This window comes from Salmo salar, chromosome 12, assembly GCF_965601325.2.
Source record: "Salmo salar chromosome 12, fSalSal1, whole genome shotgun sequence".
Taxonomy (NCBI): domain Eukaryota; kingdom Metazoa; phylum Chordata; class Actinopteri; order Salmoniformes; family Salmonidae; genus Salmo; species Salmo salar.
Window position 1 is genome coordinate 21,447,501 of NC_138302.1, and position 20,000 is coordinate 21,467,500.

The window sequence follows — 20,000 nt, forward strand, 5'->3', positions numbered from 1 at the left end:
TCTCCTCCAGCTCTACAGTCATCTCCCTGTCCCTCCCCTCCTCTCCCACCCCCTATCCCTCTCTCCTCCAGCTCTACAGTCATCTCCCTGTCCCTCCACTCCTCTCCCACCCCCCTATCCCTCTCTCCTCCAGCTCTACAGTCATCTCCCTGTCCCTCCCCTCCTCTTCCAACCCCCTATCCCTCTCTCTCTCCTCCAGCTCTACAGTCATCTCCCTGTCCCTCCCCTCCTCTCCCTTCCCGCTATCCCTCTCTCCTCCAGCTCTACAGTCATCTCCCTGTCCCTCCCCCTCCTTCTCTCCCACCCCCCTATCCCTCTCTCCTCCAGCTCTACAGTCACCTCCCTGTCCCTCCCCTCCTCTCCCTTCCCGCTATCCCTCTCTCCTCCAGCTCTACAGTCATCTCCCTGTCCCTCCCCTCCTCTCCCACCCCCTATCCCCCTCTCCTCCAGCTCTACAGTCATCTCCCTGTCCCTCCCCTCCTCTCCCACCCCCTATCCCTCTCTCCTCCAGCTCTACAGTCATCTCCCTGTCCCTCCACTCCTCTCCCTTCCCCCATCCCTCTCTCCACCAGCTCTACAATAATCTCCCTGTCCCTTCCTCCTCTCCCACCCCCTATCCCTCTCTCCTCCAGCTCTACAGTCATCTCCCTGTCCCTCCCCCTCCTTCTCTCCCACCCCCTATCCCTCTCTCCGCCAGCTCTACAGTCATCTCCCTGTCCCTCCCCTCCTCTCCCACCCCCCTATCCCTCTCTCCTCCGGCTCTAAAGTCATCTCCCTGTCCCTCCCCTCCTCTCCCACCCCCTATCCCTCTCTCCTCCAGCTCTACAGTCATCTCCCTGTCCCTCCACTCCTAAGCTTGACTTACAGTACCAGTCAAAAGTTTGGACACACCTTCAAGGATTTGTCTTTATTTTTGCTATTTTCTACATTGTAGAATAATAGTGAAGACAACAAAACTAGGAAATAGCACATATGGAATCAAGTAGTAACCAAAAAAGTGTTAAACAAATCACATACAGTGGGGGGAAAAAGTATTTAGTCAGCCACCAATTGTGCATGTTCTCCCACTTAAAAAGATGAGAGAGGCCTATAATTTTCATCATAGGTACACGTCAACAATGACAGACAAAATGAGATAAAGAAATCCAGAAAATCACATTGTAGGATTTTTAATGAATTTATTTGCAAATTATGGTGGAAAATAAGTATTTGGTCAATAACAAAACTTTGCCCCAATACTTTGTTATATACCCTTTGTTGGCAATGACACAGGTCAAACGTTTTCTGTAAGTCTTCACAAGGTTTTCACACACTGTTGCTGGTATTTTGGCCCATTCCTCCATGTAGATCTCCTCTAGAGCAGTGATGTTTTGGGGCTGTCGCTGGGCAACACGGACTTTCAACTCCCTCCAAAGATTTTCTATGGGGTTGAGATCTGGAGACTGGCTAGGCCACTCCAGGACCTTGAAATGCTTCTTACGAAGCCACCCCTTCGTTGCCCGGGCGGTGTGTTTGGGATCATTGTCATGCTGAAAGACCCAGCCACGTTTCATCTTCAATGCCCTTGCTGATGGAAGGAGGTTTTCACTCAAAATCTCATGATATATGGCCCCATTCATTCTTTCCTTTACACGGATCAGTCGTCCTGGTCCCTTTGCAGAAAAACAGCCCCAAAGCATGATGTTTCCACCCCCATGCTTCACAGTAGGTATGGTGTTCTTTGGATGCAACTCAGCATTCTTTGTCCTCCAAACACGACGAGTTGAGTTTTTACCAAAAAGTTATATTTTGGTTTCATCTGACCATATGACATTCTCCCAATCCTCTTCTGGATCATCCAAATGCTCTCTAGCAAACTTCAGACGGGCCTGGACATGTACTGGCTTAAGCAGGGGGACACGTCTGGCACTGCAGGATTTGAGTCCCTGGCGGCGTAGTGTGTTACTGATGGTAGGCTTTGTTACTTTGGTCCCAGCTCTCTGCAGGTCATTCACTAGGTCCCCCCGTGTGCTTCTGGGATTTTTGCTCACCGTGCTTGTGATCATTTTGACCCCACGGGGTGAGATCTTGCGTGGAGCCCCAGATCGAGGGAGATTATCAATGGTCTTGTATGTCTTCCATTTCCTAATAATTGCTCCCACAGTTGATTTCTTCAAACCAAGCTGCTTACCTATTGCAGATTCAGTCTTCCCAGCCTGGTGCAGGTCTACAATTTTGTTTCTGGTGTCCTTTGACAGCTCTTTGGTCTTGGCCATAGTGGAGTTTGGAGTGTGACTGTTTGAGGTTATGGACAGGTGTCTTTTATACTGATAACAAGTTCAAACAGGTGCCATTAATACAGGTAACGAGTGGAGGACAGAGGAGCCTCTTAAAGAAGAAGTTACAGGTCTGTGAGAGCCAGAAATCTTGCTTGTTTGTAGGTGACCAAATACTTATTTTCCACCATAATTTGCAAATAAATTCATTAAAAATCCTACAATGTGATTTTCTGGATTTCTTTTCTCATTTTGTCTGTCATAATTGACGTGTACCTATGATGAAAATTACAGGCCTCTCTCATCTTTTTAAGTGGGAGAACTTGCACAATTGGTGGCTGACTAAATACTTTTTCCCCCCACTGTATGTACCCACATATGCTGAGCACTTGTTGGCTGTTTTTCCTTCACTCTGCGGTCCAGCTCATCCCAAACCATCTCAATTGGGTTGAGGTCGGGTGATTGTGGAGGCCAGGTCATCTGATGCAGCACTCCATCACTCTCCTTCTTGGTCAAATAGCCCTTACACAGCCTGGAGGTGTGTTGGGTCATTGTCCTGTTGATGCTGTGGTAGCCATGCTGGTTAAAGTTGCCTTGAATTCTAAATAAATCACAGACAGTGTCACTCCTCCTCTCCATCCCTCTCTCCTCCTCTCCATCCCTCTCTCCTCCTCAGTTCTAAGGACATCTCCCTGCCTCGCCCATACTACATGGCAGACGAGGATGATGAGCGACCCTTCATCTGCTCTCTTGCCCAGGACAACGGCATCATGGCGTGCACCGACGTCCCGGCCCGCCGAGAACTAGGACGCACCTGCTGCCTGGACAAAGACGATGTGACACACAGACAGGGTTTGGGGCTGAGTCCTGAACCCCTGGTTAACGGGTCAGTGAGCGGGCCAGGACTGTGCATCAACTGGAACCAGTATTACACACGCTGTCACACGGGCCACAGCAACCCACATAAAGGAGCCATCAACTTTGACAATATCGCCTACGCTTGGATCGTCATCTTTCAGGTAGGGCTTTGATTGGGTGGTTTGGACTTTCTTTTCTTCATTTGTATTGGTTGAGCTTTGTGAGCTGATGTGGCTAGATATGCACCACAACGTGTCTCTCTCTACACCAACCTAGCTTGCTTTCTCTCTCTCTCTTTTTCTATTGATGTAAAAATCAAATCGAATCAAATTGTATTTGTCACATGCGCCGAATACAACAGGTTCAGACCTTACAGTGAAATGCTTACTTAAAATCCCCTAACCAACAATGCAGTTCAAAAATTTTGTAAAGAAAATGTTTTATAAAAAGTTACAAAATAAAATAACAATAACAAGGCTATTTACAGGGGGTACCGGAACCAAGTCAATGTGCAGGGCTACAGGTTAGTCAATGTAGGTCGGGGAAAGGTGACTAAAATGTGTCATATCGTATGTCATTGCACTGTCCAGGGAGCTGTATTGGTTAAAGTAGAGCCCAGATCAAATCCCTGTACTGGAGGGCTGCAGTGTGCAAGCATTTGTTCCCGCCCAGCACTGATATGCATGATTTCACTTTTCTTTAGATCATAGTTAGTCTGATCAGGTGTGTTAGTGCACGTTGGTTCCCACCCCTGAAGTATAGGTCAGGCGTATGTCGAGATAGAGTAGAGGTTACCATAGTGATTAGGTCACGACAAGATAGAGTAGAGGTTACCATAGTGATTAGGTCACGACAAGATAGAGTAGAGGTTACCATAGTGATTAGGTCACGACAAGATAGAGTAGAAGTTACCATAGTGATTAGGTCACGACAAGATAGAGTAGAGGTTACCATAGTGATTAGGTCACGACAAGATAGAGTAGAGGTTACCATAGTGATTAGGTCACGACAAGATAGAGTAGAGGTTACCATAGTGATTAGGTCACGACAAGTTAGAGTAGAGGTTACCATAGTGATTAGGTCACAACAAGATAGAGTAGAGGTTACCATAGTGATTAGGTCATGACAAGATAGAGTAGAGGTTACCATAGTGATTAGGAGTAGAGGTTACCATAGTGATTAGGTCATGACAAGATATCTACTTGCTGTAATGAAGTGAATAATGTATGCTGGTCTGGAACAACAGCCTGCATGCCTTGTAGTCCTCCAGCAGTAGTGAAGTGAATAATGTATTCTGGTCTGGAACAACAGCCTGCATGCCTTGTAGTCCTCCAGCAGTAGTGAAGTGAATAATGTATGCTGGTCTGGAACAACAGCCTGCATGCCTTGTAGTCCTCCAGCAGTAGTGAAGTGAATAATGTATTCTGGTCTGGAACAACAGCCTGCATGCCTTGTAGTCCTCCAGCAGTAGTGAAGTGTCTGACAGCAGTGATTAGGTGATGGTGAGATATACACTCTGTAATTGGCTTGCTATCTGATTATCTGATTACATTACAGAGAGACACAGAGCTCTCCTCTATGGGACTTTTAGTGGGGAAATGAATCAGGAAGCGGATGTTATCAGACGATGTTCTCTAGTCTAGGTCAACAGGAGGGTGACTGATCTCGCTGATCTGTAGAAGGACAAACTGAGCTTCGTCTTGGTGAAATGTCTGAGACTTAGAGCCGTGTTTTGTGTGTGTGTGTGTGTGTGTGTCCCTCTCCAGGTGATCACTCTGGAAGGCTGGGTAGAGATCATGTACTATGTCATGGATGCTCACTCCTTCTACAACTTCATCTACTTTATACTGCTCATCATCGTAAGTACACACAAACACACGCAATGCACACACACACATGCAATGCACACAAACATACACACACATGCACACAAATGCACACACACACACACACACACACACACACACACACACACACACACACACACACACACACACACACACACACACACACACAGGTATGCAGACACGAGTAGGGCTTGCACATTTACCGTATAACTGTGTAACCGACGGTTATGGGCGAAGAGCGTCATGAAAATAAAATAACTGTAAAAACTAAGATGTTGTTTGTGTCAGTCTCTCACACACACAAACAGCTGACTGAAGACGGGACGTTTCTGTGGTAACATGGACTCTTAGCAACATGATGAAAGTTTGTTGCTACTTGCTGAAACAAGCAAGGTGTTGTAGCAAACAAGTCTTTGGTTGCCTAGGCAACACACCCCTCCCTGCAGCAGCACACCAAGATCACAAGTCAGTCATATTACACACACACAGGCACGCACCCAAACACACACACACACACACACACACAGGCATGCTCCCAAACACACACACACACAGGCATGATCCCAAACACACATAGACACACACGGGCATGCTCCCAAACTGTCACAGGCGTCGTATTGAATTGACCAAGGCGCAGCGTGGATAGTGCTCATTCTTAATTATTTAATGAAATACACTTTACAAAAATAACAAACGACCAACAGTTCCGTCAGGGACAACAACTAAACGGAAAATAACCACCCACAAAACCCAAAGGAAAAACAGGCTGCCTAAGTATGGCCTCCAATCAGAGACAACGAAAGACACCTGCCTCTGATTGGAAACCATACTCGGCCAAACATGGAAAACAAAACATAGAAATAGAAAACTAGAACAAATTCCCCTAGAAACACACAAACCCCAAAACAACACAAAACAACCCCCCTGCCATGCCCTGACCATTCTACTATGGCAAAATTACCCTTTTCACTGGTCAGGACGTGACATAAACACACGCACGCACATAGGCATGCTCCCAAACACACACCCAAACACACACACACGCAGGCACAGATGCATACACACACACACACATTTCCGTCTAACTCATTTACAAATCGGCCGCAGGACAATGTCAATGTCTCTCTCTCTCTCTCTCTCTCTCTCTCCCTTTCTCCTGTCTCTCTCTCTCTCTCTCTCTCTCTCTCTCTCTCTCTCTCTCTTTCTCCTTTCTCTCTCTCCCTTTCTCTCTCTCTCTTTCTCTGTCTCTCTCTCTCTCTCTCTCTTTCTATCTCTCTCTATTTCTCTCTCTCTCGTTCCATATCAGAGATGCTAAATGACTAAAATGTAAATGTAGCTGATATCAGCACGGTAATAGAAAGGGATTATTATTGGATGCTCAGACCACCTGGGGATTAGGCTCGCATCCAGTCCACACACACACACACACACACACACACACACACACACACACACACACACACACACACACACACACACACACACACACACACACACACACACACACACACACACACACAGACACACACACACACACAGACACACACACAAACACAAACACACACACTGCCTGTCTGGTGTGGTGTCACGGTTGGAGAATGAAAGGGGGGTGATTCATCTGTAGATTTTGGTCAGTCACACACACACACACACACACACACACACACACACACACACACACACACACACACACACACACACACACACACACACACACACACACACACACACACACACACACACACACACACACACACACACACATACGTTCAACTGGACCTCTATACTGGTTTACCGTTTGTCCCCTGGCCACCCGTTGGCTCCAAGCTACAAACACCCATCACTCTCATCATCTCTCTCTCTCTCTCTCTCTCTCTCTCTCTCTCTCTCTCTCTCGCAGTGCATGCTGGGAGTTTTTGGGAGTTTGAGTGTTTGGTGTGAGGGGCTTCATCCTAACTAACTTTCTTGATACTTTTCTTGGTCTTTTCTTTCAATTTTATTTTCTATGGTGCAGGGTTATTGCAATATTTGTTTTAGCAGTGTCCACAGTTTTTTCAAAGTTAGGGTGGAAGAGGACAGAGTAAGTTTCCTGGGGTTTGGAAGGTGCGGTGTGCGCGATGGCTTCTCAGCCTAGCGCGGAGGAGATGCTGTCGATACGGCATGGATTCAGGTGTGTTCCTGAGAATGGAGTTAAGGTGGAGGAGGTTCTGCTCGCGGTCGGTGAACAGGTAGGAGCTGATTTTATACATTCTGCTTCTAGAATGATACAGAGCTGTGGTTGTGTTCATGAAAAGAGCAAATTGGTTGGTAGGCTAATTGCTTGTGGTTATACACATTAGCCATTGAGCCTTTTTTGTGACTGCTACGCAGGAGACTGCAGGGAGTGTGCTGGACAGGCATAGCAGTGTCAGCATGTGCAGATTACGTTTCTGTGATGGTCAAGGATGGGCAGGATATGCAGGCACTAGAGACCAGTCTGAAGGTGTACGAGGGAGCTTCTTCAGCTAAGGTGAACTGGTGCAAGAGCAAAGCTCTGTTATGTGGGGCATGGGGGGATAGGGCCCCTCCTCTGCTTCCAGGGGGTTTGCAGTGGGGTTGTGAAGGGCTTAAAGTGTTGGGGGTGTACCTGGGCTCTGAGAAGTGGGTCAAGAAGAACTGGGAGGGGCTGTCACAGGCAGTGGTGTCAAGACTGGCCAGGTGGAGGTGGCTCCTGTCCCAAGTGTCATATAGAGGGAGGGTGCTGATAATCAACAACCTGGTGGCATCCCATGTGGCATAAACTGGCTGTCCTCAACACCCCCGCCGGTCTGCTCATAGACCTGCAACGCAAGCTGGTGGACTTCTTCTGGTTGGGCCATCACTGGCTGAGGGCGGCAGTGTTGTACATGACCGTCCACGAAGGAGGAACTGGAGAGCAGGGTGGCTGCTTTCCGGCTAAAGGCGGTGCAGAGACTGCTGTACCATACTGATGTTGGCTGGAGGGAACCAGCATGCATGCTGCTGAGGAGAGCTGGTGGTTTAGGGTTGGACCAGCAGCTGTTCCTCATGAAGCTGGAGAGGCTGAGTACAGCAGGTCTCTCTGGCTTTTACTCTGCAGTGCTGAGGGCCTGGCAGCTGCTAAGGCCCACACAAGAAGGGGGTGTGGCGCCTGGGCTGTGGGGGGAGCAGATCTTCCACAACCCAGATATCCCTTTGAGATCGGTTCAGTCGGCCACCCTGCAGAGGCAACTGATGGCAGCAGGTTTACTAAGGCTGGGTGACCTGCGACTGCCGGGAGAGGAGGGGTGGAAAACCCCGGAAGTCCTGGCACAACAAATAGGAATAACGTCTCTTCGCTGCTGGAGAGATTCCTGGAGGAGGTCCAGGAGGCACTGTCTGAGCCGGTAAGGGGGGTGATTGAGTGGCCAAAGGGGGAGTGTTTCCGCCACTGCAGGTGACGGCAGAGACCGGGGACTGGCAAGGGGGTCTGGAGGACTTGTCAGATTTTAACACTCTGAGCCTGGGGGAGTTTGAAGGGGTGGGAGGTAAAGCCCTCTACAACCTCTGTGTTAAGGTGAGGAACATTAGGAGCCTAACAGGAGTGAAGGCACATCAGTGGCAGGGTGTATGTGGGGCGGAGAGTATGGTGGGTTTTAGATGGAGGGGGCTCTACAAACCCCCAGTACCAAAGAGGTCAGGGGACCTCCAGTGGAGGGTTCTACATGGAGTCCTGGCCACTAACAGCTGGTTGGCACGGGTTGTACCGGGAGTCGGGCAGGGGAGTCCTTTCTGTGTCATGAGTGAAACTGTGATTCATGTGTTTCTGTGTGCACCAGGTTAATTCCATTAATGTTTATGTTGAAATGTCTGTGTGAGAGGTTGGGGGTGGTCTTTACTGTTGGGGTGTTTATAATGGGATACAGGTATTCAAGCAAGGAGAAGGCCAAATGTGTTTTGTTGAATTTCCTGTTTGCTCAGGCGAAGTTGTCTATTTGGCTAACAAGGAGGAACAGGGTCAAAGGTGGGGGGATAACAGACCCTTTACTATTGTTAAATTGGATGGTCTCTGCGTGTCTTAGGGTTGAGTTTGAGTACCATAGAATGATAAAAAGTGTGGAGATGTTTCAGGAGATATGGTGTGTTGGGGGGCTGTCTGTATAGCTGGGGAAGATGTTTCAGGAGATATGGTGTGTTGGGGGGCTGTCTGTATAGCTGGGGAAGATGTTTCAGGAGATATGGTGTGTTGGGGGGCTGTCTGTATAGCTGGGGAAGATGTTTCAGGAGATATGGTGTGTTGGGGGGCTGTCTGTATAGCTGGGAAAGATGTTTCAGGAGATGTGGTGTGTTGGGGGCTGTCTGTATAGCTGGGAAAGATGTTTCAGGAGATGTGGTGTGTTGGGGGGCTGTCTGTATAGCTGGGGAAGATGTTTTGGATATACGGTTGTAGGAGTGGGTATTGTGATGTTGGTTTGTGATGTTGTTTTGTATCATGTGGTAGATGGAAAGGTGAGAATGGTACATGTATGCAGTACAGGGTATATTATGGTGTTTTGTATCGTGTGGTAGATTTAAAGGTGAGTATGGTACATGTATGTAGTACAGGGTATATTATGGTGTTTTGTATCGTGTGGTAGATGGAAAGTTGAATATGGTACATGTATGCAGTACAGGGTATATTATGGTGTTTTGTATCATGTGGTAGATGGAAAGGTGAGTATGGTACATGTATGCAGTACATATATTTTGGTGTTTTATTTTTAAGGGGGGGGGGGTTTATGAAATGAGAAAGTTTCAGTAAAGAAAGACAAAAAGTCAAAAAGTCTCTCTCAACTATGACTGTACACATTTTCCTTTCTCTCTCATAATGTCTCTTTTATTGAAATGGTTTCCTAACATGCAAAGAGAGCCTTAACCCTTCCTTCACTCAACGCATGAGAACCCGTACAACGCATGAGAACCCGTACAACGCATGAGAACCCGTACAACGCATGAGAACCCGTACAACGCATGAGAACCCAGGGATTATTGTGTGATAACTCCTGACTAAGGGCTGAGGGCCTTACTGCTTTAACAGAACAGTTGCCAACATAAAAAAGGTTTTCATTCAAAACTGTATTTAAAAAATTGTATTTGTATCATTTCATCCTTCAAACCAACAATATAGTTCTGGCAAAAGCTAGTTGTTAGTTATTAGGTTCTGAAGTTGCTAACTAAACAGGCTAGTCGTTTATTATTTTTTTTAGAACCCAGTCTAGTCATTCCACGTTGCTACGCTAAACAAATTATTGGCATGGAGCTAGCTAGCTAGCTAGGAGAGGTTCAATGATAACGAGAGACAAGAACATCAATACATATTTATCAAATAAATCATTTCAAAATATGCAAAACGAACATCAATAAATATTGATTTAATAAATCATGTATAATTAGGCAACAACCAGCTAATGGTCAAGCAAATAATATAGTTATGGAGGATAGCTAGGCTAACGTTACTTCTCCAAGTCAATAATATAGTTATGGAGGATAGCTAGGCTAACGTTACTTCTCCAAGTCAATAATATAGTTATGAAGGATAGCTAGGCTAACGTTACTTCTCCAAGTCAATAATATAGTTATGGAGGATAGCTAGGCTAACGTTATTTCTCCAAGTCAATCATATAGTTATGGAGGATAGCTAGGCTAACGTTACTTCTCCAAGTCAATAATATAGTTATGGAGGATAGCTAGGCTAACGTTACTTCTCCAAGTCAATCATATAGTTATGGAGGATAGCTAGGCTAACGTTACTTCTCCAAGTCAATCATATAGTTATGGAGGATAGCTAGGCTAACGTTTCTTCTCCAATTCAATAATATAGTTATGGAGAATAGCTAGGCTAACGTTACTTCTCCAAGTCAATCATATAGCTATGGAGGATAGCTAGGCTAACATTACTTCTCCAAGTCAATCATATAGTTATGGAGGATAGCTAGGCTAACGTTACTTCTCCAAGTCAATCATATAGCTATGGAGGATAGCTAGGCTAACATTACTTCTCCAAGTCAATCATATAGCTATGGAGGATAGCTAGGCTAACACACAATCACATCAAGCAGCTGAAATGACAGCAAACTATGGAATTTTTGTTTGTTTTACCTATCGTTTCTATTGCCAATTCTTTGAATACATCCATTATAATGATGCTGATAAATAAATTGGCCTGGATCAGAGAAGCTGTCAGTCTCGTCATGTGCATGGCACAATGGAGAAAAAAACTGCAACATGTTGCACAGGTCTGATAGGCACACAGCTGTACTGTACCAAAACAAATGCTTGGCTAGAAGCATGGGGAAATATTGTCTTGATGCTTTTTTTCCCGGGGGAGATTAAGTTTACAAATTGACTGGCTGGGCTGTGGGACAGTAAATGGACATTTCTAAATCTAATGGAACTGCTAACAGGCATTACCCGGAGAATGAGGGATTGTGGTGCTATAACTCTCTGCTACCAACCAATCAGCATCCGGGATCCAAACAACCCATTTTATAATATGGTAATACAGCATCTGCTAACCCTTCATTCACTTCACTCAACAGTCTTCAGTACAGTAAAGTAGAATTTCGGGATTACTTTCTAGCATGCAACAGTGTACATACTGTATACACGGAGTGTACAAAACATTAGGAACACCTGCTCTTTCCATGACATAAACTGACCAGGTGAATCCAGGTGAAAGCTATGATCCCTTTTTGATGTCACTTGTTAAATCCACTTCAATCAGTGTAGATAAAGGGGAGGAGACAGGTTAAAGAAGAATTTTTAAGCCTTGAGACAATTGAGACATGGATTGTGTATGTGTGCCATTCAGAGGGTGAATGGACAAGACAAAACAATGTAAGAGCCTTTGAACGGGGTATGGTAGTAGGTGGCAGGCCCACTGGTTTGAGTCAAGAACTGCAACACTGCTGGGGTTTTCACTCTCAACAGTTTACATATAAATGGAGGCATTTTACACATCTCCTGTGAACAACATAAGTACAGCCTGTATGCTCAGCAGATGCTTTTGTCCTATAGGCATCCAATACCTTTTACACTGTTACCCAACATGGCAGTCTTTTCATAGCTTATTATGCAACATGATGCTCTCTCTTTCACACAAAGAAAGGTGTTTAATACATATCGAGTACAAGTAGTTGGAACGATGCTTTCAGGGACGTAAATGACACACATCCTGTACCTTTCCTACAGCCTCTTTACGACATGTCTCAGTCTCGGAGTTAATACAAGCAGACGCTCTTATCTTCACACTAATCTGTTGCGCAACACGTCTCCGTCTCAATAGGTTATTATGCAGAGGAGATGAGACGCTCTCGTTTTCACACTGAGACAGACAAGTACCCTTCCATTAAGGCTTTGTCTCCACTCCTACACTCCAATGGGGAGAGGAGGGAAATCAGATGAGACAGACTGCCGGAAAAGGTATAGAGTGAAGGGGGGGGGGGGGGGGGGGTTGGGGGGCAAAGAGAGAGGGAGAAAGAAAGGGAAAGAGAGAGGGAGGGTAGTAAATCAGAGTAGATAGATAGCCAGACGGGGGGGTACAATCACTGAAAGGAACAATCATCAACACAATGTCAAGTATCTGTACTATAGGTGGATCAGGACAATCATATGGCTGTGAAAATCAGAAACACACACACACACACACACACACACACACACACACACACACACACACACACACACACACACACACACACACACACACACACAGTAGGCCTATACAGTACACACCCACCAACATACACACACAGTCGTACCCAAGGCTTACAGAGCTATTTCTGTGAAGTACCCATGTACTGTGTTTACAATACACACAGCCTCCACTTACACACATACTCTCCACTCCTGTTGTTACCGAAGCTTCTGTATAAATATTTGATCATCTGTCATCCCCTCTCTCTCTGATCGTTGTGGGGTCCCCCTACTTTCATTTCAGTCCTGAGCATACAGAATTGGCATGGAAACTAGCTATTTGAATCCACGGCCCCAGAAAGCTTTGGTTTAGATCAATTGCAACCGCAGAGAGAACAGAGAGAACAGAGAGAGAGAGAGAGAGAGAGAGAGAGAGAGAGAGAGAGAGAGAGAGAGAGAGAGAGAGAGAGAGAGAGAAAACATAAAGAGAGGGGGTTGGAGAAAGAAAGAGGGAGAGAGAGAGAGAAAGAGGGAGTGTGGAGAGAGAAAGCAGAGTATGAGAGAGGTACGAGTGTGAGTGCTTGAACAAGGACCGGTCCAGAGAGCTAAACCAATCATGAAAGGAGAAACAGAGAGGAGAAAATCCTATAGCTTCCATCCTTAGATCAATACTGATTCAAACCCTGATAACCTCCTAGTCCTGTCTGATCCTCCTCTCTCTCTCTCCCTCTTCCTCTCTCTCACTCACTCTCTCGCTCTCTCTCTCACACTCTCTCTCTCTCTGTCTCTCTCTCTCCCTCTTTCTCTCTCTCACTCACTCTGTCGCTCTCTCTCTCACTCTCTCTCTCGCTCTCTCTCTCTGCCTCTCTTTCCTCTTCTCGCTACTTCTCTCTATCTATGTGCTTTTTCTGTCTCTCTGTCCTCTCTCTTTCTCTTCTCTCTACTGTATTTGTTCTCTCTCTCTCTCTCTCTCTCTCTCTCTATGTTCTCTCTCTCTCCCCTCTCTCTCTCTTTCTCACTCTATGTTCCCTCCTTCTCTCTCTCTCTTCTCTCTGCCCCCCTCTCTCTCTATGTTCTCTCTCTGAACTTTTCCTTCGCTCTCACTCTGTCCTTTCTCCTTCTCTCTCTCTCTCTCTTCCAACAGAGCATTTCTCTGTGATGTCTCTTTAGGCTTTCTAAGATTAAAAGGTCATCTTTCTCATCTTTTATTTATCCAGGATGGCAACAGATTTTTCTATTTAGTATTCCCTAAGTCGTCCTACTGTGGTCGTCCAACTTGTCAAACGTGCTGTTCCCACTTCTTCTAACACATCTATTTAACCTATCTAAAACAATCACACATCCTGTTCCCACTTCTTCTAACACAGCTATTTAACCTATCTAAAACAATCACACGTCCTGTTCCCACTTCTTCTAACACAGCTATTTAACCTATCTAAAACAATCACACGTCCTGTTCCCACTTCTTCTAACACAGCTATTTAACCTATCTAAAACAATCACACGTCCTGTTCCCACTTCTTCTAACACAGCTATTTAACCTATCTAAAACAATCACACGTCCTGTTCCCACTTCTTCTAACACATCTATTTAACCTATCTAAAACAATCACACGTCCTGTTCCCACTTCTTCTAACACAGCTATTTAACCTATCTAAAACAATCACACGTCCTGTTCCCACTTCTTCTAACACAGCTATTTAACCTATCTAAAACAATCACACGTCCTGTTCCCACTTCTTCTAACACAGCTATTTAACCTATCTAAAACAATCACACGTCCTGTTCCCACTTCTTCTAACACAGCTATTTAACCTATCTAAAACAATCACACGTCCTGTTCCCACTTCTTCTAACACAGCTATTTAACCTATCTAAAACAATCACACGTCCTGTTCCCACTTCTTCTAACACAGCTATTTAACCTATCTAAAACAATCACACGTCCTGTTCCCACTTCTTCTAACACAGCTATTTAACCTATCTAAAACAATCACACGTCCTGTTCCCACTTCTTCTAACACAGCTATTTAACCTATCTAAAACAATCACACGTCCTGTTCCCACTTCTTCTAACACAGCTATTTAACCTATCTAAAACAATCACACGTCCTGTTCCCACTTCTTCTAACACAGCTATTTAACCTATCTAAAACAATCACACGTCCTGTTCCCACTTCTTCTAACACAGCTATTTAACCTATCTAAAACAATCACACGTCCTGTTCCCACTTCTTCTAACACAGCTATTTAACCTATCTAAAACAATCACACGTCCTGTTCCCACTTCTTCTAACACAGCTATTTAACCTATCTAAAACAATCACACGTCCTGTTCCCACTTCTTCTAACACATCTATTTAACCTATCTAAAACAATCACACGTCCTGTTCCCACTTCTTCTAACACAGCTATTTAACCTATCTAAAACAATCACACGTCCTGTTCCCACTTCTTCTAACACAGCTATTTAACCTATCTAAAACAATCACACGTCCTGTTCCCACTTCTTCTAACACAGCTATTTAACCTATCTAAAACAATCACACGTCCTGTTCCCACTTCTTCTAACACAGCTATTTAACCTATCTAAAACAATCACACGTCCTGTTCCCACTTCTTCTAACACAGCTATTTAACCTATCTAAAACAATCACACGTCCTGTTCCCACTTCTTCTAACACAGCTATTTAACCTATCTAAAACAATCACACGTCCTGTTCCCACTTCTTCTAACACAGCTATTTAACCTATCTAAAACAATCACACGTCCTGTTCCCACTTCTTCTAACACAGCTATTTAACCTATCTAAAACAATCACACGTCCTGTTCCCACTTCTTCTAACACAGCTATTTAACCTATCTAAAACAATCACACGTCCTGTTCCCACTTCTTCTAACACAGCTATTTAACCTATCTAAAACAATCACACGTCCTGTTCCCACTTCTTCTAACACAGCTATTTAACCTATCTAAAACAATCACACGTCCTGTTCCCACTTCTTCTAACACAGCTATTTAACCTATCTAAAACAATCACACGTCCTGTTCCCACTTCTTCTAACACAGCTATTTAACCTATCTAAAACAATCACACGTCCTGTTCCCACTTCTTCTAACACAGCTATTTAACCTATCTAAAACAATCACACGTCCTGTTCCCACTTCTTCTAACACAGCTATTTAACCTATCTAAAACAATCACACGTCCTGTTCCCACTTCTTCTAACACAGCTATTTAACCTATCTAAAACAATCACACGTCCTGTTCCCACTTCTTCTAACACAGCTATTTAACCTATCTAAAACAATCACACGTCCTGTTCCCACTTCTTCTAACACATCTATTTAACCTATCTAAAACAATCACACGTCCTGTTCCCACTTCTTCTAACACAGCTATTTAACCTATCTAAAACAATCACACGTCCTGTTCCCACTTCTTCTAACACAGCTATTTAACCTATCTAAAACAATCACACGTCCTGTTCCCACTTCTTCTAACACAGCTATTTAACCTATCTAAAACAATCACACGTCCTGTTCCCACTTCTTCTAACACAGCTATTTAACCTATCTAAAACAATCACACGTCCTGTTCCCACTTCTTCTAACACAGCTATTTAACCTATCTAAAACAATCACACGTCCTGTTCCCACTTCTTCTAACACAGCTATTTAACCTATCTAAAACAATCACACGTCCTGTTCCCACTTCTTCTAACACAGCTATTTAACCTATCTAAAACAATCACACGTCCTGTTCCCACTTCTTCTAACACAGCTATTTAACCTATCTAAAACAATCACACGTCCTGTTCCCACTTCTTCTAACACAGCTATTTAACCTATCTAAAACAATCACACGTCCTGTTCCCACTTCTTCTAACACAGCTATTTAACCTATCTAAAACAATCACACGTCCTGTTCCCACTTCTTCTAACACAGCTATTTAACCTATCTAAAACAATCACACGTCCTGTTCCCACTTCTTCTAACACAGCTATTTAACCTATCTAAAACAATCACACGTCCTGTTCCCACTTCTTCTAACACAGCTATTTAACCTATCTAAAACAATCACACGTCCTGTTCCCACTTCTTCTAACACAGCTATTTAACCTATCTAAAACAATCACACGTCCTGTTCCCACTTCTTCTAACACAGCTATTTAACCTATCTAAAACAATCACACGTCCTGTTCCCACTTCTTCTAACACAGCTATTTAACCTATCTAAAACAATCACACGTCCTGTTCCCACTTCTTCTAACACAGCTATTTAACCTATCTAAAACAATCACACGTCCTGTTCCCACTTCTTCTAACACAGCTATTTAACCTATCTAAAACAATCACACATCCCTTTTCCCAAGTCTATCATGTACACAGACTCCCTGTATAGTTCAGCCTTCATTTGTCTGTTCTTGGTGTTGGAATTCAAAGTTTATATGGCTTTCAGATGCCTGGTTTAACTGTGTTTTTAAACTTTTTGGTTGTCCACCCCCCCAGATAGGTCATTTTGTTATGATCAACCTCTGTTTGGTCACCACTCAGTTCAGAGAGAATAAAGCAGTCCTCACCTACTCTAACTCTGTGTTTCATTATGGTTGTCCCGAACTCTGTGTTTATCTTTGCTCGCCCAACATATTGGTTATTTCTTCATGATCAACCTCTGTCTGTGGTCACTTACTCCTGCTCTAACTCTGTGTATTTTCATGTCTATTCATGAAGGAGTCCCTAACTCTGTGTATATTCCTGTTTGCCCAAAAGATTGGTTCTTTCTTCATGATCAACCTCTGCCTGGTGGTGATCGCCACCCAGTTCAGTGAGACGAAGCAGAGGGAGCACCAGCTGATGCAGGAGCAGAGAGCCCAGGCCCACTCTTCCTCTACTCTAGCCAGCATGACTGAGCCCTCAGCAGGCTGCTATGAGTCCGTCTTCCAGCTGGTCTGCCACGTCCTCCGCAAGGCCCGCAGGTATGGAGTATGGAGGCCCATTCATGCCAAAATACATTTGAATATTTATATTTCTGTAATTGATTTGATATGATGTAATGTGCTTCTTAACATGAGAATGTCAAGTAGAAATAACTAGAAAATACCCAAATAAAATGTTCATTTTGGAAATAAAACAAACAAAAATTAAACCATTGAACAAAAACACATTGGCCTTCAGCAGGTGCATTGCTTTTCCCTTTAATGTTTCAATGTTTCAATTCGTTTTGGCATGAATGTGCCTCTATACACAGGAGGTCCATGGCGCTCTGTAACCGACTGTTGGGGAGGCCCAAGGAGCTGAAAGGAGCAGGGAGAAGCAGAGGAGGAGGAGGAGGAGAGAAGACAAACGTGAATGGAGGAGGAAGAGGAGAAGGTGGGGAGAGGAGAGGGCAGCACAGACAGGGCGAGTGGTGAAGAGGGGGAGAGAGAGAGAGAGAGAGAGCGAGAGCGATGGAAGGGGTTAGAGTGGGAGTATGTGATATCGTTGCATCTTTTGGAGGTTTTGACATTCATAGGACACAGACTGGAAACAATAAATGGATTCATTAGAAGATGAATTTGTGATGTCCATCTAATTTTCTAAGGTTATGATATTCAACACCCGAGTACAGAGAGAGAGAATTGTTGGACGTCAAATTGAAAATGGCTCATTTTTTCTTTCCCTTATTTGATCTCCAATGTTCCCATTTGAACCCTTTCAGCGGTCCACTGTCCCCACCACACCAAGCCCGACCACGCCTCCCCAGGAGACTCCATCACACTCACTGTCTCCCCCGCCACCGACGGCTGCCCTCATTGCACCGTCGCCCTGTCAATCAGCGACGGGGCGGGACCTGCCGACAGCCTGGCCAATTTGGAGGTGGAGGAAGGAGCTTTGGAGGAGACGGATGGGGAGGGCAGCAAATGCGACGCCGGGAAGGAGGAAGTGAAAGACGGGGCTCCCGCTAAGGTTTCTGGGGGATGTAGGCGGGGGTGTGGGGAGCTGTGGGAGGAGACGAGGTTGAAGTTATTGGGGATCGTGGAGAGCAAGTACTTCAATAGAGGAATTATGATCGCTATCCTCATCAATACCATCAGTATGGGCATCGAACACCACAACCAGGTATGGATCTCTTCTTCATCTCTCTCTCTCTCTCTCTCTCTCTCTCTCTCTCTCTCTCTCTCTCTCTCTCTCTCTCTCTCTGTCTATCTTTCTCTATCCATCTGTCTGTCTGTCTGTCTGTCTGTCTGTCTGTCTGTCTGTCTGTCTGTCTGACTGGCTCTCTCTTTCTTTCTCTTTCTATCATTCTCTCTCTCTCTCTCTCTCTCTCTGTCTATCTTTCTCTATCCATCTGTCTGTCTGTCTGGCTGGCTCTCTCTTTCATTCTTTCTCTCGCGTCTTCATTTCTCTTTGTCGTTCTCTCTATTTCCCTATCTATCTGTCTGCATGTACTCATGTTCACCCCTTTTCTCCCCCATCTCTTCTTTTAGTCTACATACTGTATGTCAACCCCTCTCTCTTTCCTCCTCTCTCCATATCCAGACACCACATGGTGACCTTTCTTTGACCCCTCTATGAAAAGGTCACAGTGAACTATTAGCCTCCCCTTTATAGTACATCCATAATGCAACAATTATGTACACATCTTTCTCAAGTCTCTCTCTCTCTCTCTCTCCCTCATTCCACATCCCTCGTTCTTTCTCTCTCTCTCTCTCTCTCCAACTCCAACTCTGTCATCCACCCACTCTGTTCTTCTATCGCGGCAACAAATAAGTGTCTCTCGTCTCAGAGAATGCTAAAGATAGAGAGAGAGGATGATAAACGAGAGAGAGAGCATGATGAAGGACACACACACACACACACACACACACACACACAACACACACACACACTCCGTCCTCAATGACTTTCAGACGGGTGATCAGAGGGGTCATCAGTGATGTCATCATAGGACTAATCTGTGTTAGGGATAGTGATTAGGTTTCAATCACAACACAGACGTGTGTGGGTCTGGAGAGAGCCAGGGACAGAGAAAGAGAGAGAGACGGAGAGAGAGAGAGAAAAAGAGAGAAACTGTGCCACCATTCCATGCCCTTTTTGACTGATCGATGCAGGCCTGTCAATCACAGGGAGATTGAACTGCCTGATAACTAGAGAGAGGGGGAGAGGAAAGAAAGAGAGAAGGAGAGGAAAGAAAGAGAGAGGGAGGAAAGAAAGAGAGAAGGAGAGGAAAGAAAGAGAGGAAAGAAAGAGAGAGGGAGAGAGCGGAAAGGGAGAAGGAGAGGAAAGAAAGAGACAGGGAGGAAAGAAAGAGAGAGGGAGAGGGAAGAAAGAGGGAGAGAGAGGAAAGAGAGAAGGAGAGGAAAGAAAGAGAGAGGGAGAGAGCGGAAAGGGAGAAGGAGAGGA

General features: G+C 45.0%; 1 protein-coding gene across 1 annotated transcript in view; it reads left to right on the forward strand.

The window, feature by feature from the left end:
* Positions 1-20,000, forward strand: part of LOC106593365 (voltage-dependent T-type calcium channel subunit alpha-1I) — a 131,645-nt gene that overhangs the window by 64,487 nt on the left and 47,158 nt on the right. Inside the window, exons 7-11 of the mRNA XM_082958442.1 lie at positions 2,932-3,274; positions 4,880-4,972; positions 17,388-17,593; positions 17,866-17,987; positions 18,316-18,716. Of these exons, the coding sequence (XP_082814568.1) occupies positions 2,932-3,274; positions 4,880-4,972; positions 17,388-17,593; positions 17,866-17,987; positions 18,316-18,716 (1,165 nt within the window). The remainder of the gene's footprint in view (positions 1-2,931; positions 3,275-4,879; positions 4,973-17,387; positions 17,594-17,865; positions 17,988-18,315; positions 18,717-20,000) is intronic.